This window comes from Misgurnus anguillicaudatus, chromosome 9, assembly GCF_027580225.2.
Source record: "Misgurnus anguillicaudatus chromosome 9, ASM2758022v2, whole genome shotgun sequence".
Taxonomy (NCBI): domain Eukaryota; kingdom Metazoa; phylum Chordata; class Actinopteri; order Cypriniformes; family Cobitidae; genus Misgurnus; species Misgurnus anguillicaudatus.
In genome coordinates, this window is record NC_073345.2 from 3,583,125 (window position 1) to 3,609,217 (window position 26,093).

General features: G+C 37.6%; 1 protein-coding gene across 1 annotated transcript; it reads right to left on the bottom strand.

Annotated features, from left to right (window-relative positions):
- Positions 1 to 13,827: 13,827 nt before the first annotated feature.
- c9h5orf15 (chromosome 9 C5orf15 homolog) lies at positions 13,828 to 19,958 on the bottom strand. The gene is made up of 3 exons (XM_055180193.2): positions 19,778 to 19,958; positions 17,355 to 17,929; positions 13,828 to 15,265 (listed from the first exon to the last, which is right to left on the bottom strand). Exons 1-3 carry the CDS (start codon positions 19,905 to 19,907, stop codon positions 15,134 to 15,136), a joined length of 837 nt encoding a protein of 278 aa, XP_055036168.2. The 5' UTR covers positions 19,908 to 19,958; the 3' UTR covers positions 13,828 to 15,133.
- Between the last annotated feature and the right edge of the window lie 6,135 nt (positions 19,959 to 26,093).

A 26,093-nucleotide genomic window follows, 5' to 3' on the forward strand; every position in this document is an offset into this window, starting at 1 on the left:
ACGTTTTTTTCCGTTTGTAGGCTAAAAGGCAAGTATTGCTTACACGGTAAATCTAGGTTTTTAGACTTATTTACATCATACAATAGTAAAAACTCCTCTTCTTAAAGTTTTGTTACAATCAGAACATATCAAGCGATCTCTAACAAAGCAATAGTGAAATGTGGTAACTTAGTAAAATGCTTTACTAACATAAAGACTGATTTGCCATTCCTGTCAGATCCAATATTAGTGGTGCTTTTAATCACAGTCTCTCTCCAAATCCAGCATTGACTTGTGGCTTCTTTGCAAATTAATCCGCGGTACACAAAGTATACAAACACTCCCCACACGAGCTGTAACTTCTTTAAAAACAAACTTTAACCACGCATTCCTAATATTATGTTCCCAGGTAAGGTTATACAACGACTGTGTTCTTCCACAACCGAACACTCCGTTTCCATGGTTACTCATAACAGATCATCGTGTCAAAATAAAAGTCTCTCATGAAAAATATTTTTAAAAGTCATTTTGATTACATTTGCATCTTTAAAGACCTGTTTACTGAGACAAGGCATACGCCTAAAAAAAGTAGTCGTTGCCTTTTGGGTTTGGAGGAGATGTTTAAATTCTAATCTGACATCTCATTTCGGCACATTCCTAAACCGACTGTTTTCTTGGCTTGGTGACAAAAACTGTTATATTTCAGTAACAAGGACGTTTTCACTTCTGAAGCTTGTAAACATATGTGAAACAGTCCCTAACCCACTGTGAACAGCAACAGAATATTTTATCTAGCGAAGGAAGACTTTTAGGGATTTTACTTCATAAAAGTTGCATTGATACATATTTTTGCTTTAAAGGGACACTTTACCCATTTGCATTAAGCTTTGTATAGTTAAAACCCCAGACATGTTTTTTAAAATGGTCGTGCATCATTTCCTCAGTTGCTGCTGAGACGGGAGAAATACAGATTTTAATGTTACAGTTCCTTCTTTCAATGATGTAAAAATCATCATTTTGCATCATTGAAAGCAGGAAGTCCAATATTGTTGAGGGGGTTAGACTACAAACACCCCTTTTCTCTGTCAAATAGGCACCAAATTCAAAATGTATGTTACATTTTAACTACAAATATGACACACTTTCAATAAAGATTCATGTTAACAATATTAAAAACTTTCTAATATCTGGATAAAATACAAAGGCGTTCTGAAAACAGATCGACTTAAATCCAGTTGGCAGTACCAGGGCTCAACATAAAGGACTACCCGGTGTCCCGGGGCCAGCGTCAGAGACATTCTTCAGGCCAGTGCTTCGCCCTCAGTCACTACAATATATTTTCTGCCTGTGGCCATATGTCTGTATGTATTATTATGGAATGTTACCATCGAGACGCATTATAAGCTTCGCGAAAGTTAAGTTCTCAGCAATGTCATGAGGTTTCTCCTACCTTAATGGTTGTTGTAAACAACAACGTGTGTTGCTTATTATGTCATCTGGTACATAAAAGAGACATTAAGATGGTGGGGTCACCAGCCAAAAACATAATCATTTAACATCTTGGAAGCAGACATTTACTTACACTGTTTGCCATCAGTTTACAGGTAAAGCAGAAAAGTGGGGAGACTTTTTGTTGGAACATGTCTGTTGTATATGTATACAATTATATTTGACTTTTGAATTATTATTGTTTTTAAATATGTGACACACACTGAAATCTTTTTTTTTGGGCCAGTGAAAATTTTGGCAGGGCAAGTGAAAACCTGAACCCACTGGCCCAACGGGGCCAGTATAAAAAATTATTTGCGTTAAGCCTTACAGTACACTGCTTTTGTTTTATATATATTCTAATGGATGTGTGTCAACAGAAACAGCAGCTCTTCAGCCCACAATGGCTTTATTTGTGTTGTTGTGAGAAAACTGACAGTTACATGAATGTGCATCTGTTTCCACCATCTGCTCAAAACCATCAAAATCCAACCGCAGATCTTCAGCTGACTACAACTTCAGCACAGTTCAATAATCAAAGGTCATAAAGAAGACAGAAAGAAAAAGAAATGTCTATTTTTATTTCACTTCTGTCAGACTCGCAGCAGTTGTGTTTAACAAGCGTATGTGTTTAATTAATGCTTAACCAATTTAAAACTGTTGGAAAAGCTGAAGACAGGAGCAGTTTGCCACATTTTTACTGATGTTTATTCAAAATGCCATTGTTTTAAGTCTAATTTCAATAGGATTTTCCTTAAATAATCATGTGGAACAAAACTGAAGCGTGAGGACTGGAAAAATGTTTCTGCATCTCTGTTTTACTTCAACAGCATGTGAGTTACAATATCAAGAGAAATGATATTTTAGATGAGACTGTAAAAAAGATGACTAGACATTTGTGACTGCAGTGATAAATAACATTTTCTTTATAAAAAAATACAACCATTGTTTATTACCAAAAACACTTGTTTTCACTTTTTTATTGTTTAAAAGCAGCTTTAATGAAAAGAAAAGAGACCAAAGACAATTAGAGAATTACAAATAAAGGTGACAAAGAATGCATTGAAATGATGTGTTACATGTTCTCTGATATGTACACAGAAGGTTTGTGGCTTTATTAAGTGCAAAAATTATCCAGAGATGTTTTTACATATCCATTTATAACCATAGACTTTGCCCTTAGAATGAAATGGTCTATTATTATCTTATGTGAAAGGGTCATGAATAATAATGTTGAGCTCTGCTCTGCCAATCAGTAAATGGACATGTAAAACCATCTCTGGATAATTGTTTGCACTTAATAAAGCCACATTTAAATAATGCTACATCCACTCTTTGCTTTAATGTCAATCCTTCATATCATCCCCTTATTTATTTGCTGTGTCTGTTCATATATTCTTATATTTATGTTTAATCTACTGTTGTGATGAGGTAAGTGATTGACATGATGTGTAAATAAACCTTTATGTGACAGGACCTATGGTCTCAGTTCTTGATTTTGGCATCAGGATCTGGACTCATGCCCTCAGTCTTGTCCTCTATTGTGATCACTTTATATTATGTCTGTGTTAGTGACCTTTTTGTCTTTGTGTTGGAGCACAAAGTCTTGATTTCATCATGTCTAGGCCAATAAGTTGGCTACACTGTGCCCTGGTGACAGCGCCATCTAATGGATGATTAATGAAATACTAATGACTTACAGTTTTAAAGGTTTATTCCAAAAGTAATACTTTCTGTCATGTTATGCAACGTGGTTTGCCAAGTGCACTATGTTGAGGTATGTATTAACTTCTTAATCATTATATGTAAAAGAGAGACTTTTGACTTTAATACACTTTATTAAATCAGTTTCTGAAAACAAACACTATTACTATATTATAACACAAGCATATCAAGCCACAATGTTAAAAGGAATAATAATAATAATAATGTTATTGCTATTATTATTATTATTATTAGTAGTAGTAGTAGTAGTAGTAGTATTAGTTGTAGTAGTAATAGTGATATTGTCAGGGATATTCAGGAACAAACCCAGATGCAGACTTTGAGGAACACTTAGTTTATTTAAAATAACAGAAAATATGGGGAAAAAACACAAGGGGGCAAAACAACAAACAAGGTAAACAAGACACTAAGCAGACTAGACGACTTGACAAAAGACTTCACAATAAACTTGACCAATTGTCACAGGTCGGAGCGGACCACAGATGTCGTGAGTCTCGCCCCTCCCTAGTTTCCACCTCGAGGAGGTCCCAAAAACACCACAATGACCAGACACACGAGAGAAGGTAAGTATAATTAAAACAAACTTTATTTAAATTATTTAAAAGGTATTCAGGGGAGGGGAAGGGAAGTCTAAAATCTATCTCTCTGGTCCAGAGAGTGGCAATCCGAGTCGCTTCTGACTCTGTCACGGGGCTCCCAGGCAAGTCTTTAGACCATTCGTATCCTGTCCCTCATGTGACTTAACCGGGTTATTCACAGTGGTGTCTCTTGTGTTTGTCCTGCAGGGAAAACTGGCGGTGGGGCTCTTCTCGTTCCTGCACGTGCAGAAGGAAAAAGGGTAAGTAACTGTTGGGTAGGTGTGGGGCGTACCTGACACTGTTCGCCACGTGATCCGGGGCCCGCTGTTGGGGACACTTGGACGATCCACAGGTAAGTATACAAGGGCTATGTGCTGGCTCTTAGCTGTGGACGTACAGAAAGGCGTCCAAGGGCTACTGGAGTTGGACTTCGGGCATACAGGTAGGTTTACAAGGGCTATACGCTGGCTTTTAGCTGTGGGCGTACAGTACGGGCATACAAGAGCAACTGGAGTTGGACTTCGGGCATACAAGTAGGTTCACAAGGGCTATACGCTGGCTCTTAGCTGTGGGCGTACAGAAGGGCATACAAGGGCAACTGGAGTTGGACTTCGGGCATACAGGTAGGTTTAAAGGGCTATACAGATTGAAGTTGCTGCACGTTGGGCCTACCAAGGCCTCAGCTTATTCACGCTGGGTGACTTCAGGTAGGTTTGTGCCACCGGGTATGTACCTCAGGAATGACTCGAACACTTCCCTCTCCTCTCTTCCAGACAACGGACCAGAGATCTAGACAGGGGCGAACCTCTGAAATCACTCCACAAACAGGTATTAATACACAAGGGCTATACAGCTGGATTTTCATATAGCAGCCAATACTTCCCTCTGTCGACGTCCCCCACACTATGCACACTGTTCCTTACTTGTTTTTGTTGACATGTCACCACTCGGCGGAGTAGGGGTCAAGAGCCACCAGCGGGCATGTATATGAAAAGCGGTCATCTCGCAACACCAGTGCACGTTCTTCTCCACAGGGTTTCTCTCCCAGGCTAGAGGGTGATTTCTGACAACATGACACAGCACGACACTGCAGACTCCAAGTGAACACATAGCAAAAGGAAAGGACTCACCCACTGCACTCCACACACTCACAGTGAATTAAGGTCAGAACCACCTAGGGCCTGGGAATAGTTCCTGGATGTTCCTGGACGGCCAGATGAAACATCACAGCCACGACGAGGCAACGGACTTCTTCCTTGCTGTTCCCGGCTCACCCACCAATTCTTTTACAGTGGGGCCGCTTACAGACTGGTCACAACTCACAAGAGGTAAACGGATATTCCACACTTTCAAAGTAACTTTTGACATGATGAATACTTCTGTGTACTCACGATTTCGTTAACACTGAATCTTTTCGCTTCTCTTCCAGATATCCGACATCGGACGCGGCTGGCATCACAATCTCCTTCACTGCAATCCTAGCAGATCTTCAATGTGTGTTAGCTTCCCAAAACACAATGCATGTAAACACAACACTCCAATAAAGGTTATCGTATACTCAGCCCCATGTGTGTATCTCTCTTTGCCCAAGCTCCACAGTACACCATACACTCTCTCCAACTTCCTGCTCTGCTCCGTTGCACCCACAATAACTGCTGGAAATAACCACCGTTCTTCCTTTCATCTCCTTCAGCCCCGTACTCTTTCCGCTCGCTTCTGTGCGATCACCAGATCAACGGGGCCTTCCGACTCTTCAGAAGGTATGCATTCCGTCTGCCTTTGGCAGAAATAAGTTCGCCCAGAAATCGACTCCCCTCCTGTGTTTCTAATGCTCCATTTATATGTCTTCTACTCACTGAATTGCCCAATCAACAATCGCCACGCTCAACAATGCACCTGTTTCCAATAACACACCGATTTGGGTTGCCCGGAGTTCCCGGAAGTGGGTGGTGTTTGCGAATCATGGTCCGGGCGGAACTAATCTTCCTCCCTTTAGGTTCCGCCCTTTCACAGTCACTCCGTGACACAAACGTAGCCCTCTATAGCACAAACTACCTTTTTGAGCCTCACATTTTTTTATTTAAAAAATACACTCCCTGACAAAAGTCTTGTCGCTTATCTATATTGTAGAAACACCTGCTATTAACCTGACTTTTAATCAATTGGTGTTAGAAATAGCTCATATGAAAAGCTTAAACCCTCCCAAATGATGTTTAATCCACTGAAATAAATTTGTTTCACTCAAAAAAGATTTATAATTTAATCAAGACAGAGAGGTCAAATTTTGGCAAGACAAGAGTTTTGTCGCCTATATTACTGCAAATACAAAAATATGTCAGCAAATTAAGTAGTGGTGCTGTGAGATCCAAATTTAATATCTTGTATGACTTCCATGAGCTTGAAGGACTGCATCCATGTTGTTTGGCAAGGATTCATACAATGTATTGATGAAGTAATCAGGAATAGCAAAAAAGCAGTCTTGCATGCCTCCCAGAGTTCATCAATATTCTTTGGTTTCGTCTTCCATGCTTCCTCTTTCATCCTACCCCACATATGCTCAATGATCTTCATGTTTGGGGACTGGACTGGCCAACCCTGGAGCATCTTGATCTTCTTCGACTTGAGGAACTTTGATGTGGAGATGGAGGTATGCGATGGAGCACCATCCTGCTGCAGAATTTGACCTCTTTTATGGTTGGAAAATATAAGAGGTAGCTAAGATTTCTTGGTATTTTAGACTATTGATGTTGCCTTCCACCCTGCAGATCTCTCGCACACCCCCATACTGGATGTTATCCAGACCATGACTTTTCCACCACCAAACCTCACTGTTTTCTGGGTGAATCTCAGATCCATGCGGGCTCTAGTGGGTCTCTTGCAATATTTGAGGTGACTGTGGTGTAATTCAACAGAAGATTCATCTGAAAAATCAACCTTCTGCTTTTCCAGCGTCCATCCTTTTAGCAGGCTGTGGGCCTTGACAAATGCCACATGGTTTTTCAATTGTCTTTTGTTTAGTGCTGGCTTCTGTGCACTGATTCGACATGGAGGCCATTTCGGCACAAAATCCGACAAACTGTTCTGGTTGACACAGGGACTTCAGGTGACCAGGTCTCGTGGAACTCTGCTGCAATGGAAAATGGGCTGACCTTGGATTTTCGAGCAAACAAACGGTCCTCTTAAGCAGTTGTCTTGCGGGGTCTGCCTGACCTGGGCTTGTCAAAGCTCCAGTCTCTTCAAATCTTTTTTCTATCCTCTGTACTTGACTCTGAGACACATTGAAGGTGTCTGCCACATCAGCAGTGGATCTGGTCTTCAGCCTCTTGATAATCAAAACTTTAGTCTCAGGGTGAGTCTTAGGCATGTTTGCAAAGGTCTAGTTGCAGTTGATGTGAATGTCTAGTGTACTGGGGTTCTTTTATACACACCTGAGACCTAATTGATCCATTATTAGTCACAGATGAAGCTCATATTACAAGGCAACAACACTTATTAGAATATTAGAATACTTTTTGACAGTTTTGTTTTGCACTGAAACATTACAAAAGCTGTTGGAATTAAAATGAGCTATTTCTTGAAAACAAATCTCGATTAGAAATATATTTCAGCGGTACTTCAGGTCAATTTGTACACAAGCGACAAGACTTTTGTCAGGGAGTGTATGTGTATATGTACAGTCTTGTTCAAAATAATAGCAGTACAATGTGACTAACCAGAATAATCAAGGTTTTTAGTATATTTTTTTTATTGCTACGTGGCAAACAAGTTACCTGTAGGTTCACTAGATTCTCAGAAAACAAATGAGACCCAACATTCATGATATGCACGCTCTTAAGGCTGTGCAATTGGGCAATTAGTTGAATTAGTTGAAAGGGGTGTGTTCAAAAAAATAGCAGTGTGTCATTCAATCACTGAGGTCATCAATTTTGTGAAGAAAAAGGTGTGAATCAGGTGGCCCCTATTTAAGGATGAAGCCAACACTTGTTGAACATGCATTTGAAAGCTGAGGAAAATGGGTCGTTCAAGACATTGTTCTGAAGAACAGCGTACTTTGATTAAAAAATTGTTTGGAGAGGGGAAAACCTATAAAGAGGTGCAAAAAATGATAGGCTGTTCAGCTAAAATGATCTCCAATGCCTTAAAATGGAGAGCAAAACCAGAGAGACGTGGAAGAAAACGGAAGACAACCATCAAAATGGATAGAAGAATAACCAGAATGGCAAAGGCTCAGCCAATGAACACCTCCAGGATGATCAAAGACAGACTGGAGTTACTTGTAAGTACTGTGACAGTTAGAAGACTTCTGTGTGAAGCTAATCTATTTTAAAGAATCCCCCGCAAAGTCAGTCTGTTAAAAAAAAGTCATGTGCAGAAGATGTTACAATTTGCCAAAGAACACATCAACCGGCCTAAAGAGAAATGGAGGAACATATTGTGGACTGATGAGAGTAAAATTGTTCTTTTTGGGTCCAAGGGCCACAGGCAGTTTGTGAGACGACCCCCAAACTCTGAATTCAAGCCACAGTACACAGTGAAGACAGTGAAGCATGGAGGTGCAAGCATTATGATATGGGCATGTTTCTCCTACTATGGTGTTGGGCCTATTTATCGCATACCAGGGATCATGGATCAGTTTGCATATGTTAAAATACTTGAAGAGGTCATGTTGCCCTATGCTGAAGAGGACATGCCCTTGAAATGGTTGTTTCAACAAGACAATGACCCAAAACACACTAGTAAACGGGCAAAGTCTTGGTTCCAAACCAAAATAATTAATGTTATGGAGTGGCCAGCCCAATCTCCAGACCTTAATCCAATTGAGAACTTGTGGGGTGATATCAAAAATGCTGTTTCTGAAGCAAAACCAAGAAATGTGAATGAATTGTGGAATGTTGTTAAAGAATCATGGAGTGGAATAACAGCTGAGAGGTGCCACAAGTTGGTTGACTCCATGCCGCACAGATGTCAAGCAGTTTTAAAAAACTGTGGTCATACAACTCAATATTGGTTTAGTGATTCACAGGATTGCTAAATCCCAGAAAAAAAAATGTTTGTACACAATAGGTGTGAGTTTGTACAGTCAAAGGTAGACACTGCTATTTTTTCTAACCCACCCCTTTCACCTAATTGCCCAATTGCACAGCCCCACGAGCGCGCACACCATGAATGCTGGGTCTTGTTTGTTTTCTGAGAATCTACAGACCTACTGGTAACTTGTTTGCCACGTAGCAATAAAAAATATACTAAAAACCTTGATTATTTTGGTTAGTCACATTGTACTGCTATTATTTTGAACAAGACTGTATAATATCACCTGACATGTCTGTCCAATGAAATGAGGGGCTGAAGTGGTTGTGACCTTTTGTTTGGAGTTGGAGCAGTGGGTTTGGGGTTAGAACGACTTTCTGTAACATAAAATGACATCCTAACTCAAACCCAACTCTAACCCTAATGTCAGGCGACAATTGTTTAAAAGTATAAACCAATAGTTCACGTGACATCCTAACACAAACCCCAATCTAACCCCAAACCCACGCAAAAATGGTTTAAAAATAGGAAAAACAATTAAGTAACCAGTACGTGAAGCTGACATGGAAAAGAAAGTCCGTGGTACAGACATGGAAAAATGCAGAGATCCGTGAAAATGGCACGGATAAATGAGCAAAATATTCTGTGACTATACCACGGAACTGTGTAAGATCATGTTGCAGAGGACTGTAGCAACCCCAAAATTAAAAGTAAAGCAAAGTCGCTTGCTAATGAAATGCAAAGCTTTGAATTTATCATGATGTTCTGTTTTCCGTGAACACCGTCAGTAAGAAGCTCCAGTCAAAGGACACGAAGCTTGATGTGGCCTCATCACAGCTAGATGGATTAATTGACTTCATGCAAAAATACAGAGACACTGAATTTGTGTCTGCAAAAGCTACTGCAACAGAGATGGAAGTGAAACGCAAATGTAATGAAAATGAATATATTCCAGACCCAGAGCAGGTACATAAAACAGACTATTTTAATGTGATAGTTATTCTGTTTACAACTATTTGAATCTTTCCATACAGGTCATTGAGTATTGTAAACAGAGAGAAACGTTTATGCTGATTACAACCCTGGAACTCTTTGTTTACCTGAGCTTGACCCCCAACATTTAAAAAGAAGCATTTGTATTTTTCTGTTTGTTTTGTTGTTTTGGCTGACAGCGGGAGCTGCTTGGCGCTTTCGTAGGGTTGCCAACTTACTCTGAAATATGGGACAAAAGATGGCCTGCCGACATGGTTTTGTGTATACAGTGTATTTAAGCAATTTGTCAAAATGATAGCTAACCTCCTAATTAAATGTCAATTTATAACTCTTATGCCTTGGCCACAAACGGTAGGTTTATTAAAAGTTTGTTAATTTACAGCAGGTACTTTTAACACAGTTCTTTAATTGAGCTATTACTTTAAAGGGGCATTATGTAGCTTATTAATTAAGAAAATCTTTAAGATAGAGTTTTAATTTGTATATTTATGAGCCAACCATAATGTAATAGAAAGAATGACACCTTGACTGTCCTCCACGGTTGTCTCTATCAGCCTGTAGGCTCTTTTGTGTGTTGATGAGTCGGGTCCAAATTGGCATGAAAATTCAAAATGTGACATCATGCGCGTGCTCGTCTACTTGGGCGTTCCATATAGACGCAGATGCCAGCCATTAGTAAACAGCGGCAATCGCTAGGGTGGCCTTTCGTGCCAGTTCCGCCGGACACGTCCCGAACATGTTTTCGGGTTCATTCTCCGGAAGTCGTGTTGCTTGACCGCATACGTCATCGAGGTTCTCACATTTCAGTTAAAATACATTAGAAAATTAAGATTTATTTCTTTTAAGACATACAATCATTGTAGTTTCATTCTTACCTCGAAATGTAACAGTTGCTTTTCTGAAATTAAACCCGAAATATTAAACCTTGATGACGTATGCGGTCGACCAACGCGACTTCCGGAGAACGAACCCGCAAACCTATATGGGATGTGTCCGGCGGAACTGGCACGAATGGCCACCCTAGCAATTGATAGCATGTTTCAAATGGACTCTGCAGACGGAAAGAAGCAACTAACCTCCAGCACAATCCAGACACCCACGGAAACTCCTCTTAAAGGAATAGTCTACTCATTTTCCATATTAAAATATGTTATTACCTTAACTAAGAATTGTTGATACATCCTTCTATCATCTGTGTGCGTGCACGTAAGCACTGGAGCGCGCTGCAACGCTTCGATAGCTTAGCTTAGCCCCATTCATTCAATGGTACCATTTAGAGATAAAGTTAGAAGTGACCAAACACATCAACGTTTTTCCTATTTAAGACGAGTAGTTATACGAGCAAGTTTGGTGGTACAAAATAAAACGTAGCGCTTTTCTAAGCGGATTTAAAAGAGGAACTATATTTTATGGCGTAATAGCACTTTTGGGAGTACTTCGACTCGGCGCAGTAACACCTTCCCTCTCCCATTATGAGAGTGAGAAGGGGAGCGGACTTTTCAGGCGAGTCCAGTGAAACCCACAAGTTTTCTAGGCTAACAGACTGTGTTAGCGACGACTGCAAAGGTTTCTAATCTCATTTAAATGATTCCTGAATAAAATATAAGTAAAACATAGAAAACACAAGAAACAGACGAACATCAGTGGTTATATATGAATACAGATTAATTGCTTGGTCGTAATTATTATTTAGTCTTCCCTGAATATTGGTAGGGGCATGCCCCTAGCATCCCACCCTAAATCTACGCCCATTACTGAAACGGGCGCCAGGTAGATCAGCCTGTAGAGCATTGCGTTAGATCATACAGATTTATCCCTAATGAACAGGGTATATGCAGCAATCCTTAAGTTAAATTTACAACTTTTTAATACCTTTAGAATATTTTTTAAAACCATCACGACACTGAATTGCAAGTGTTAATCAGTGACCTTTCTATTATTTACACATATTTTGACATATATAACATACAAAAAGAGTAGACATGGATTAAAGTGAAAAAAATTCTTCTGACTGAAATGTTTTTCAGGCCAAGTCATATTCCTTTAACACTTTATGTAGGCGAGACCAATAACATTTTAAGGGGAGATTTTTTGCCATAAATTCCATATTGGAGTCTCATGTGGCATGTATAGGTAGCTGTAGTTTGCAGGGCATTTCAGATGCGAAGGCGAAACAGCTAAATAACTCACTATATAAAAAGAAAACATGAATATCACCACCTTTAATGAATCTTTTATTAATTATTTATTAATTGTAAATGTATTTATTTTAGCATTTACTAATATTTTTTTTAATCAAAGTTGAAACTCTTAACATTAGTGAATGCACCATGAACAACCATCAATTACTGTAATGACATAAACAAGAATTCATTAATGCTTATATACTCTATATTTTCATTGTTTGTTCATGTTACATAATGCATTTACTAATGTGAACAAATACAACTTTTCATATCATATTATTCAGTAACGTTACACATAAACGACTAATCCAGGGTCTGTTCTGTTCACACAACAGCTTACAGTCACAGCTATACAAACGTTATGTATGAATATAAACCCTGAACGAGCAACTCGAGTTAAAGTAGTGTACAAATCGCACAGGATGTCTGTAACCATAGTGAATGAAATTGAATGACTTTACCTTTATCAACAAAATATTATGTTACAATAGAGGCAGCGGTGATGTGCTATTTTATGCGCAATGTTTCTGCTGTTTACTTTCTCTTAAGACCTAAATGGTCGTGTTTATATGAGGATATTTGCAAAGACGGGATTTTTGAGGCATATGTGTTATTTAAGGCCAATAAAGCGGCAAAAATACTTACAACACAAGCTCAATGAGAAACGAATGCGCGGCTTGCGTGCTCCTCTGACACAGAAACAGCGGACGCATTTAGCACTGTTGTTTGTGTTTGAATGGCTTAAAATCACTTGTTTTTAAACTGCAGTGCTTAAATATATGGACAAATGTTACGTTTTTGTGACCACACGCAAATGCAACTGCAAGAACCGACAGGTCGATGACATCAAAGTCCCGCGAGAGCATTTCGGAAGCAGTCTCCTCATATGATTCCTCGTCAATCTCTCTGACGGGATTTGGATGTCATCTGCCTCTTGGTTCTTGTGGCGCCACATGAAGTTTCCCACAAGTTTAACATACCCATTGTATCAGCGGCTAGATCAGCATACCATTAAAAAACGTGACGAGGATGATCACGTACGTGAGAAATCATTTACCCCCAAAATACAGGACCCTTAATGTAGTCATACTGTAGAAACACGCAAGTTACCTGGCTGTTTGGGTTTCTTAGCCCCCGAACTGAAAGGCTTGCCAATCTTCATCATTTCGCTAAGCCAAGTCAATCTCCATTGGTCTTTTACACCTTTATCGATCTTCAAAACATCGGAGCCTTCCTGCTTTATAAGTTTGACCATGCTAGCTGAAATAAAGTTTTACCTCAGCTTAACGGGATACAGTCAGAAAACCCGGAGTGGATCCGGTGCGTAGTGATTTCAGTACGCTCACAGTGGAGAGAGGAACGTGATTTGGCTCCACTCCAGGCTTTGATAACATCCCAGAGACGAAAGATCTTTGATTATGTGCCCAGATATGCTAAAGCCCATATTTAAACGAACTAACGCGAACGCAGATAGAATTTCAATCAGAATAGGACACCTGATAGTCTGAAAAAATAATACCTAATTTGGAAAAAATAATACCTCTAAGCCAAATTTAACACTTTTAATGGCCTTAAATTTGACAATTTTGATTTATCACTTTTTAATACTTTTTAAAACCCCGCGGACACTTGCATACTGATAAAGATTGTTGTCATATGCATAGTTCCCTGTAGCTACAATCATTTTAAATCAGATGTATAAATGTAAATATGCTCAGAATTGACAGGTTTAATATTTATACCCTAATCCTTAAACAAATCTTTATGAATTTGTAATACACATAGCATCATATGCTCACATTTCTATGTAAACCTACCTGTTTATAATGGAAATAAGATACACACAATGATTACCCGTTTGAATAAGCTTTATTGATTGAAGAAGAGGCAACTTATCTTCACACATAATGCATGCACAGATGCAACCCCTCATGTGCTTTCACGTAAATGAATTCAGTCCACTGATTCAGTAAACAACTGCCTTCCTCTCAAATAAATTACAAACGTCAGGCTAATCTACATTATTAGAGACTATTTCTGCACTCAGTTTGATGATTTTAGCGGTTCTTGCTACAGCTGTTATACAGTGTTTGCCATAAAAACACATGTGCAATGACTGAAGGGAATGAATAAAAAAAAAAACTCCACAACTTTGGCAACGACAGAAGCTGCTCATCTAGCCAGCGTGTGCAATATAAAACAACTTCACTGAAGTCAAAACACAAATATAGAAGGGCCTGCCCCAAAAACAGCTGCATAGCAAAGCAAACTCAGATTGAACGTCCTAATTTCTATTAGCAGAGCAGAACACACACAGTTTCACATCATCACAGAGGTAATCAATAATAAACCATTGTTGTGCTGGACTCAAAATAAACAATATATCACTTATGTTTTAGTGCAGACTTTAAATTGCAACATTGTAAGGTACAGCCTTTACATTTGTGTGCAGCGCTTACGTAGCTGAAAAAAATCCTCACGTCTCTTCAGGCCAACATGATAATGTTAATCTTTACATAAACAAACCCTCATTCCCCTTTCTTTAAATAAATCAACAGTATTTATCTGATTGTTTTCACATTAAGATTAAATTAAAGGTGCAGTGTGTAATTTTTAGGAGGATCTCTTGACAGAAATGCAAAATAATATACAAAACTATATTATCAGGGGTGTATAAAGACCTTTTTATAATGAACCTTTATGTTTTTATAACCTTAGGATGAGACGTTTTTATCTACATACACTGAGGCTCCCCTTACATGGAAGTCGCCATTTTGTGCCGCCATGTTTCTACAGAAGAAAATCTCAGACGTTGACATTTTTCTGGTGGCGACTATCGTAGCTTCTCTATGCGTTTCAAAAGCGATGGGTAAGCAGTAGACTGAGCAGTTGGTTGCAATTCGCAACCTCACCACTAAAATGTACACACTGCACCTTTAAGTGTAAAAGGTTTAAAATGAAATTTAGAAAAACATCAACTTCAACATTCATTCTGAAACATCTGCATTTAAAGAAAACAAACAACAGAAATAAAAAACAATCTGATACAAGAGACCAGAGTACACAAAGTAAATTATCCCAATTTCTCATCCCCCGATTAAATAAGACACCATGTGTAGACAAAATCAGCATCTCTTCAGTAAACGATTGAATTGGTCAAAAGACGTAATCCTTGGTCATCTTGAGTGAAGGCATGGCTTCCTGAACGTTCTGGTCAAGTCGGTGATAATCGACTCCTCGCGAGCAGATCCCGTCCCTCCAGCGACGACTCTGAGCCAATAGCATGATCTGTACATACAGAAAGCAAAAGATCATTTACACACCTTCAGTCTACAGCATTGACTTTACTCAATAATCCAGCAGATATGTTGTAAGATCACTGCTCTGTATAATAACTGATTTCACAGAAATAGGCCAATGATCTTCATTCATGTGCACATAAACACAGTCATGATGAAAATGCAAACCATGCTTCCAGCTTAAGGCTAAATGCCTCCCACAGCAAAACTGTTACTGTACCGTTTACCAAACACTGTTGGTATTTTAAGTTTCAATTAATACTTTTTTTCTTTAATAAGACTAGTGATGTGCATTGCAGCATTTAGCAGCTAGCCAACTAGTCTCAAAGATAAAATGCACAGGAAGACAGTCCAAAAAAATGCGTGATTAATGTGCGTTGTGTATAAATATGATGAGAGAGAGAGAGAGAGAGAGAGAGAAAATGAAGGTCTTATGCTGCGTTTACACCAGCCGCAGTAAAGGCGGCAAGCACGGGTGATTTACATGTAAGGTCAATGCAAGGATGCGATTAGGCATCCTGCGGTGCAGTACACGCGGTGCAATTGAAAAATCGGAACTTCGGCGGATTTCCGCGCCGCGATAACCATTCAGGACCTTGCTGTAGTAGTGACATGATTACAGGAAGCGAGCGGAGTCTCAGCAGAGTCGCAGAAGCCCCTCCCATGACGCAAATTTCCGCGTGAAGGTCTCGAATGGCTAGAATTTCACACACGAATGAAGCGAGTAAACTCAAATGTTCAAGCGTCCAACTACGCGCAAATAGGGCGTTTTTGCCGCCTCTACCGCGGCTGGTGTAAACGCAGCATTAGACATGAGGTAAGTAGATAGAAGATGATAAACGTGTAAGTAGGGTTGGGCAAAATTTTTTTTTTTTGATTAATCTGGGTTTTTTTACGTGGTCGATTCAAAATCGATTCTCAAGGCCAACATTGAATGTAAGATTAACGTTAATCTAATTACTAGTCTTCTCCACTCGACTGTTCTGACTTTTTTAGCAAACATTTTTCATCTTTCATCAAAATTGTATTGTATTTAACATAATTGTATGCATTTGAAAATTAGAGATGGGTTCTGTTTTAATATTCCCAAGTGTACCTAAAATAAAAGAGTTTAATATACAGGTTTGTGGCTCTTAATTTCTTTTTATTAATTACCCACTTATAAACTTATGTTCATTGTTCTTTTTCATAAATATAGATTTTTGTATCGAATTCGAGTTGAATCGAGAATAAAAATCAATCACCCCCCCCCCCGAAATCGAACCAATAGCTTGTGAATCGAAATTGAATCGATCGGTAACATCTTTATCGATACCCAGCCCTACGTATAAAGCCGATTTATAGTTGTTACGCAGACCGCAAGCGCTGTGATTGGTCCAACAGAACCCCTCCCGCCAGGAAAAAAACTGCGTCATAGGTATTTCCGTTTGCGACGGTGAAAACAAAGATGATCCAAGTTGAGGAGTGATTTAACTCAAACTGCAACAAAAGTCGCAGTTTATTTACTTCCATCATTGCTGGTATTCTTAATCATACACAACAAGTTGCTGTTTCTTCTTTGTTTGTGGGTTAACTTGCAAAGCTTCTTCTTATTTGACGGTCGTGCTGCTACTGTGGTTACACGCGTGGTTACTGCCTACCAGCGGTCTGCGCGTGTGTTTGCACGTCGACGCGGACGACGACGCAAAAGTATAAATGAAAACCGACGCAAAACCTGCGCCGTAGTAAAATATAATTAAAGTAGGCTAACTAACTGTACTTTTACTTGAGTAGAAGATGTTATTACTCTGTCCACCTGTTACTTGGCTAACAGCTACTGTAAGTTCTTCTGCTGATTATGGCTCCAGTGTAAATTAGGTTATAGGCTGTACCAGTTTGGCATGACATGGCTTGTATGATTTCCGCCATGTGAAAAATGAGGGTGTAATCGCAGAATTCAGGCATTAAAATGGTTTTCTGAAAAATAAAATTGTTTACTGTATTTGTTGGGCTGAAACTTAGGATTCAGATGTAAACAGTGTTTGCTATGCATAGCGCCCGTCCAAACAAACATGAGAATTATAAGAAGAGAATCGTACCTTTCTCTTGTTGTGGTAGGTGATGTACAAGATGGCCACCAGAAAAGCGATGATGACCAGGTGAAAGAAGAAATGTGAATCTTCATCCCGAGGTGTGTAGACTGTTGTGTCTATGTGAACATCTATGTCAGGGCCATTATGAAGATTCCTCTCATTACCCTGAGTGGCCGAGATAATATAGTTATCTTGGTCGTCATCGCCGTCATCATCGTTAATGTCTTCATCTCCAATGTTAGGTCCTGGGGTAATATCGTCCATGTAATCCTCTTCTTTAGTTTCATCAGGGATGGTGATGGTGGGCTGTTTGTCTGCAGACACAGGGTTGGCCTTCTGGGAAGCTTGTTCTTCATCCACCACAGTGGTTGTACTGATGACTGTGGTGGAGGGTAAAAGAAGAGCGGTGGCGGCAGCAGGTGATATTGTTTTGGTGAGGTTGATGTGAACAATAGGAGCTGCTGTTGTTGTACTCAACACCTCAGCCGGTTTATCCACATTACTGTCATTTATTGTGGTGGAAACATTAGGTGTTTCCTCGTTTTCAGTTGGATGCTCACTGCTGCCCTGAATAATCTTACCTGTAGACAAAATAAAGAAAATATTGCAAGTATGTAAAGTGAAATATATCATTATTTCATTTGCTCACATTAAATTTCAAATCTTTCTTTTGGTAGATACTTCAGCTGAAATAAACACACAACATTTCAATGTTTTTATATTACTTCCATTATTTAATTTTTGTTTTAAACCATTAACGTGCCATTAAATTACTATGCAAACGAGATGTGTGGAAACACCAATTTATATAAACAAATCATTCTGCAATGCTTTTGTAACTATTTAAAAAAAACTTTTTTTCATGTCTCTTTTGTGGAGTTGAATTTTCTAGGTCTTAATTCTGAAAAACAATGGTTACATTTTAAACAATGAAACTACAGTGTTTCTTGGATTATGTACTTTAATTTTTTTTATTGAACAAAATGTTATCATTACAATCAACACATTAACAATTAGGAATAACATCTTAAAGGAATATTCCATTTTCTTAAAAGAAAAATCCAGATAATTTACTCACCACCATGTCATCCAAAATGTTGATGTCTTTCTTTGTTCAGTCGAGAAGAAATTATGTTTTTTGAAGAAAACATTGCAGAATTTTTCTAATTTTAATGGACTTTAATAGAACCCAACATTTAATACTTAACTCAACACTTAACCGTTTTTTTCAACGGAGTTTCAAAGGACTATAAACAATCCCAAACGAGGCATAAGGGTCTTATCTAGCAAAACGATTGTCATTTTTGACAAGAAAAATAACAAATATATACTTTTAAATCACAACTTTTCGTCAAGGTCCGGTCCAGGGCGACCTAACGTAAATGCGTAGTGGCGTAGGGAGGTCACGTGTTACATATATAAAACGCACATTTGCGGACCATTTTAAACAATAAACTGACACAAAGACATTAATTAGTATCAGTTGACATACATGTAGGAACGGTCCTCTTTCAAGATGCTTGTAAACACTGGGGCGGAGTTTCGCGTTCGTCCTCTGTGACCTCTTGACGTCATGAGTAATTGCGGTGACGTAGTGGGGTCAACTGGCGCATCACGACCGGATCTACACGACGAGAAGTTGTGCTTTAAAAAGTGTATATTTGTTATTTTTATTGTCAAAAATGACAATCGTTTCGCTAGATAAGACCCTTATGCCTCGTTTGGGATTGTTTATAGTCCTTTGAAACTCCGTTGAAAAAAACTGTTAAGTGTCGAGTTAAGTATTAAATGTTGGGTTCTATTAAAGTCCATTAAAATTATAACAATTCTGCAATGTTTTCTTCAAAAAACATAATTTCTTCTCGACTGAACAAAGAAAGACATCAACATTTTGGATGACATGGTGGTGAGTAAATTATCTGGATTTTTCTTTTAAGAAAATGGACTAATCCTTTAAGGAATAAGTTATGTACTTTATGTTTATTCTAAATTGGAACTTGATGACGTATGCGGCTGACAAATGCGACTTCAGGTGGACTCATGTGACGCAGTTACTGTGTGTATTAATGTGTTCAGCTACAGTGTGTAGTGTACATGTCTTTACACTGTTGGGGAAATAAATAACACGGATTATGGCTTATTTACAAACAAACGACAGTTTTATTTACAAAAAACAGACTACTACGTCAAAACCAGCCTTCCGGTTTCTTCATAATTTAGATCATTATTACCTATCTGTGCTTTTACTTGTAAACAGATGTAATGATTTCATGGCAAATATGTGATAATGCAGATGGATAAAACGCTTTCGATTTAACCAGGTTTACTTTTCACACAAGCTAACGTATGCTTGATGATGTCACAAAGGTATCGTTGTCATTAGAGTAAATGTAAATGAATCGAATTCAAGGAGTAAATCTGTCACTTACCCGATGTTGTCACTGGAAGACATCGAACAGATAGAATCTGCAGAGACATTAACACTATAAAAACTCCCATAGCTGATCGTCTCACGTCTACTCTATGCACAGCCGCCATCTTCTGTGATGTTCTCCTCATCTGTGCGCATGCGCGCTGAGAGTCAAACTACTGGATGTGTTCAAAACGGGATATTTTCCCCTCTGAAGGGCACTTCGAGAAGGGGTCGCCACATAAACAGTCGCTCCGGATTAAGATAAAATAACTTTGTTTTTCATTACTCTGTTTGCCAAGTGTATTTTGATCTGTCACAGTATGAAACACAATTGCGCAACTCACCCTAAAGTGTACACATTAAGAGTTCTGATCTTCGAAGGGAATAGGGCATAGTGATGATCACTTCCGATTGGGCTTCGCCCAGTATGCGTGGCGTAGTGCGCTAGTTATGTTGCGTTCAAAATTACGTGTGTTACGCCATTTTTTTATTAGTTGGCCATTTCTCAATTCAAAGGCTGCAGCCAGCGGGTGTCGCATTTGTAGGCTGCATACGTCATCAAGAATGTTCTGTTTCACAATAACTATTCTATATAACCATGTGTAGATGTGATTTTGACATCTACATGTATGAATAAAATTTTTGCCATATAAGATGAAGAAATTGACTAAATTGTAAATATTTTTATAATCATTCTCAAAATAACAAATAATTTATTTCACATTCAATGTTATGACTGTATTAATTTTAGTTGAAAAGATAGAAAAACAAATGCCTGTACCCTTTATCAATCAAAATGTATATATAAATTATTTGTTATTTTGAGAATGACGATAAAAATATTTACAATTGAGTCAATTTCTTCATCTTATATGGCAATTTTTTTTCATGCATGTAGATTGTCAAAATCACCTCATTTGCACATGGTTTTCTTAAGAGAAATTACGCTTTTAATGAACTTTACTCCAATTATCATCCCTGAATGGAATTCCAGCAAACTTTTTCTCTTGGAATAACTTGTTTTCTTTAATGAAAAGAACCATATTGAATCAGGGGCAACAATACACGTTTTGACCCAACTAATATTAAAGGTATTATTTATATCCACATAATCCAGCATTTCAAAACCTTTATGCTTCTTACCTGCTTATACATTTTTAAGATGGTGGTGTTTATTTTTCGAACAAAATTCAAACGCAATCTATTAATTTCATGAATCCTGAACAAAGAAAGAAAGAAAGACCAGGAAAGATAAATCTGGATAAACCTTCTGCCTTTGTTAACAACACATACCTGGAAAAGATAGATATTTCCTTAACCAATTATTAAAAACCACCTTTGTTTTCTTGATCCTGTTTTATTTAAAAATATTACTTTTTTATGTAAAAATTCCTAAATTTTAATAAATTCCTTTATTGTAATGTTGAATAAAGATTGTTCAGATGAATCATGCACTGAAAGAATTTCACACTTTGTGATATTTAAGTGGAGGCCTGAGGCATCAGTAAAGGTTTGAACTAATTCAATTGCATTTTTAATTTGATTCTTATCTTTCAAAAATAAAGTATCAACTAATTGAAAAAAAATATTTCTCTACTAAATAATGTGAATATGCAGACTTTTGACAATAGTAATAGCTCCACAACAATCAAAAATAAAAATGGGGAAATTGGACAACCCTGCCTCACTCCTCTAAGAAATCTTCTAGAAGTATTATTCTGTAATATGACAGAACTATTAATGCCTCCATAAAACGTTTTAAGAGTTTCAATGAAATTATTTCCAAAACCAAATGCATGTAAACCCTGCAACAAAAACTGATGATCAATTGTGTCAAACGCCGTATAAAAGTCAAAAACAAAGCGAGTGCATCCAAGTTAACAAAGTGGTTATAATCTAATAGGTCTAATACAAGCCTAATATTAGAACTGATGTGCCGTTTAGCCACGAAACCCGTTTGGGATTACTAATTATTAGTGCTGGGCATAGATTAATCTAGATAAATTGCATACAAAACAAAAATGTTTTTTGCATAAGAGTGTGCTGTGTGTAATTATTATGTAATACACATACATTCATTTATGCATTTAAGAAACATTTACATGTGTATATATATATATTTAGTTATATTTTTGTATATTCTATATAAACAAAACAAAAAATGGATATATAAATAAAAATGTTTTGAAATGCATGTGTGTGTGGGTTTAAATTTACATAAGAATTACACACAGTACACACACATATACAGCAGGGAAAATAAGTATTTGACACATCAGTATTTTTTATCAGTAAGGGGATTTCTAAGTGGGCTATTTACGCAAAATTTCCACCAGTGTAAACATAAAAACAAATTTGAATTCATACAAAGAAATTAGAACATTTAAATATAGAAGTTGAGTCATAATAAATAAAGTGAAATGACAAAGGGAATAAGTATTGAACACATGAAGAGAAAATGGCATAAAAAGCCAGGAGATCACATGAAATCTGTCATTATTGTGAGAGAAACCCTGACCCCAATCAGTACTATTTGATATCAGCTGATTTAGTCCTAATTGATGGCCTATAAAGGCTTCTCATTACCCAGGAGACAAAGGAAAGACTTCATGATGGGTAAAAGCAAAGAACTCTCTCAAGATCTTCGTAATCTTATCGTTGAAAGCATTTTGATGGGAATGTTATAGGCGCATTTCCAGAATGCTGAATGTTCCTGTGAGCAATGTGGGGCCATTATCCGGAAATGTCTCACTTCACCATAAACCGGCCATGATCAGGTGCTCCACGTTAGATCCCTGTCCGAGGAGTCCAAAGAATAATCAAGAGAGTTCTCCAAGGCCAAGAACCACTTGGGGAGAACTTCAGGAAGACCATGCATCAGCAGGTACTGTTGTTTAAAAAAAAAAGTTTGCGAAAGAGCATTCGGAGAAGGCTGTGGATTATTGGAAGACTATAGTATGGTCAGATGAAAGCAAAATGTAACTTTTTGGCAGTCATTCTACACACCATGTTTGGAGAAGAAATGGCACCCACTACCCCAAGAACACCATACCAACAGTTCAGTTTGGGGGTGTAAGCATCATGGTTTGGGGCTGCCATTTGTGTAGAAGAATGGGCCAGAATCACTCCTGAGCAATGCAGACGACTGATCTCTCCATACAAGAGGCGTCTAGAAGCTGTAATCACCAACAAAGGCTTTTTACAAAGTATTAAATAAAGTGTGTTCAATACTTATTCGCTGTGTCATTTAACTTTATTTATTATGAATCAACTTATATATTTAAATGTTCTGATTTCTTTGAATGAATTCAATATTTGGCTTGATGGCTTGATCTGGTGGAAATTTTGTGTCAATAGCACACTTAGAAATCCCCTTACTGATAAAAATGCTGATGTGTCAAATACTTATTTTCCCCGCTGGCTGTATTATGCAAAAATGCACTTTTATTTTTTATGCGATTAATCTATGCCCAGCACTACTAAATAGATAATTAGTCTATCAAAGCAAAAAAAGGCAAACGAAGTGCTGCATGGGGTGTAAAATGCTCTTCTCAGTGCTCTTTGGATGCAAGGGATAATTCTAATCAATATATAAGAAATCTCTAAGGCACTCGAATGGTGTAGAAATAGTTAAAAAGCCTTTATTTCACATGGCTTAATCTTTAAAAACAGGTGACAAATACACCTACGTGTTGCGGCTAACAAGCCTTCGTCAGGGTGTAACAAACACATGCAAATTTCCTTTCCCATAGTTCCAAATACAAATTAGCATAGTTTGGTGCGAATCATGCACCCATAGCTGTACCTTTAATTTGTTTATAAAAATTCTCTTGGAAAAGAAAAAAGTTGTTATTCAATGTCCATTCTGCTAGTTGTACAATAAAACATGCATGTGGCATTTCGGTAGGTAATCTCATATTCAAGTAGTAAGCTAATGCTTCCAGCCCATCTTTAAGATCTATATTTGTATATAGCGATTCCACATCCATAGTCACCAATAAAGATCTTTCAATAGTCTTCATTTCTTTAATAATATTCAATACATGGGTTGTATCTTGAATAAATGAAGGTAGTTCACTAACCAATTGTTTAATAAAAAAATCAACATATTTTGAAGCCGGCTCTGTAATAGACTCATTAACACTAATTATAGGTCTACCTGGTGGGTTTTCTAGATTCTTATGTATTTTAGGGAGCATATAAAAAGTAGGGATTCTAGGATCTTTACAAAACAGAAAATCATATTCATTATTTGAAATCATCCCTCATCTTTAGCATGTGATAAAATATCTGTCAATTCATTTTTAATACTTTCTATTGGATTCAATTTCAGGCGTTGGTAGTACTCACAATTCTGTAATTGTCGCACAGCTTCTTCTACATACTGATCTCTGCCAAATACCACCACTGCACCTCCCTTGTCCGCTCTTTTTATTACAAGAGCACCGTTTTTAGAAATCCAGTCCAAAGCTTCTACTTCATCTTTAGGAAGATTGTATTGTTTTCTTCTTTTTGAAACAAAGATCTTATCAATGTCATACGTTACTTTTTTGTAGAATGAATTCAACGTTGGATTAGGTACACTTGGCATAAATGTTGACTTAGGTTTGAAAGTTGACATCTTCTTATCGTAGGTGCGGGAATTAGACTAATATAATTAGTTGCATAAACTAATGCTAAAACTTTATAATCTACATTTAATAAAGTAATTGGTCGCCAATTTTCAATAATTAAAGGGTCTTTGTTTGGTTTTTTCATATAGTTCAAGAGTTTTCTATCAGTTCCCAAAAAGCACAATAAAATTCAACGGTCAAGTCGCCTGATCCAGGGGATTTTCATTTTTTTATAAATTTCTGCTTGGAAATATAATTCTCACATAATCATTAGAAACTATTGGAACACAATTCTTTGGTAAATGGACTGCATTTGTATAGCGCTTTTAACAGACCTATGGCCATCCAAAGCGCTGTACATGTTGCCACGCATTCACCCATTCACTCACACACGGCGGTGTCAGCCATGCAAGGCGCCATCCAGCTCGTCGGGAGCAACTGGGGTTAGGTGTCTTGCTCAAGGACACCTCGACACTTGGTCCGGTGGAGCCGGGGATCGAACCACCAACCTTCCGGTTTGTAGGCAACCTACGTGAACCACTGAGCCACATTTGTATAAGTACAAATGTACTTATATTTTCATTATCAGTTTGGGAGGTATAAAGTTTTCATTAACAAAATACACAAAATATGCTATTTATAAATGATTAATGGATATTCTTTCATTTATTTTTAAAGATTAAATAATTTTCTTAGAAAAAATAACTAGTATTCCTCTCCCCTTCCTCAAACCTTACATAAGCTCATTTGGCTAATTCTGTATACAATTTATCTATATCTAAATTGAGATTATACATTTTCGACTTTGGTCCTCTGACAGTGCATTTTGTTTAATTAAAGTATGAAATTGATCTGTTATCTCTGAAATTTATTTCTCTAATACATTTTTTAAGAGACTTTGCCCGATCTCATAGCAATTTCTCCGACTTTAAATTTGAACTCCCATTTTTGTAGAAAATTTAAATTTAAAAAATATTAGCTAATAATTTCACTTGTTTCACAAAATGACTGTCAGAGAGCAGATTACTGTTTAATTTCCAGTATCCATGAGTCATATTACCTTTACACTCATCAAGAGAGATCAATATCAATTTGTGATCTGAAAGAGGGACACAAGTAATTTTTGTTTCCGTAACAAAGTGAATTATATCACGAGTAATCAGCCAGTAATTTATTCTTGAGAAATAAAAAAAAGAAGTATTGCTCCAAGTATATTCACAACAATTAGGGTTTAAATGTCTCCATATGTCAGAAACTTGTCAGTTATAAAATAAAATTTGTCTGAAATTTGTGAACTGATGACTTTATAGGCAGAACTCTTCCAGAGCATTGTTGAAATTACCACCAATAATTATTATATGTCCATCCTTGTACTTCTTTTTTAAATCAGTTATTTTATCACAAATTATCTTGAAAATTTCTAGATTGTATGTTGCGAATGTAATGCTCAGTTAACTTAAATAAAGCAGGCTTGATGACGTATGCAGCCTGCATATGCGACCTCTGCAGGCTGCAGCCTTTGGATTGAGAAACGGCCTTGTTGCATATTCTTTTGAAAAAAAAAATGATCGATTTGGACTCGTAAGATGTTGTCATTCTTGCCAAAAAGTTTACATAATGTATATTGATTAATTTACTGATATGTTCAAACCAAGTGTCATTCTAAGCACAAAACAAATTTTAGAGCAGAAAACCCAACTGCAATATAAAAGCCAAGCA

Excerpts from the sequence above, each read along its gene's own strand:
- c9h5orf15 (XM_055180193.2), bottom strand. The coding sequence starts at position 19,907 with ATGAGGAGAACATCACAGAAGATGGCGGCTGTGCATAGAGTAGACGTG. Across the intron at positions 17,930-19,777 it reads TCTTCCAGTGACAACATCGG|GTAAGATTATTCAGGGCAGC; the intron begins GTAAGTGACAGA and ends TTTTGTCTACAG. Across the intron at positions 15,266-17,354 it reads CCTACCACAACAAGAGAAAG|ATCATGCTATTGGCTCAGAG; the intron begins GTACGATTCTCT and ends CTGTATGTACAG.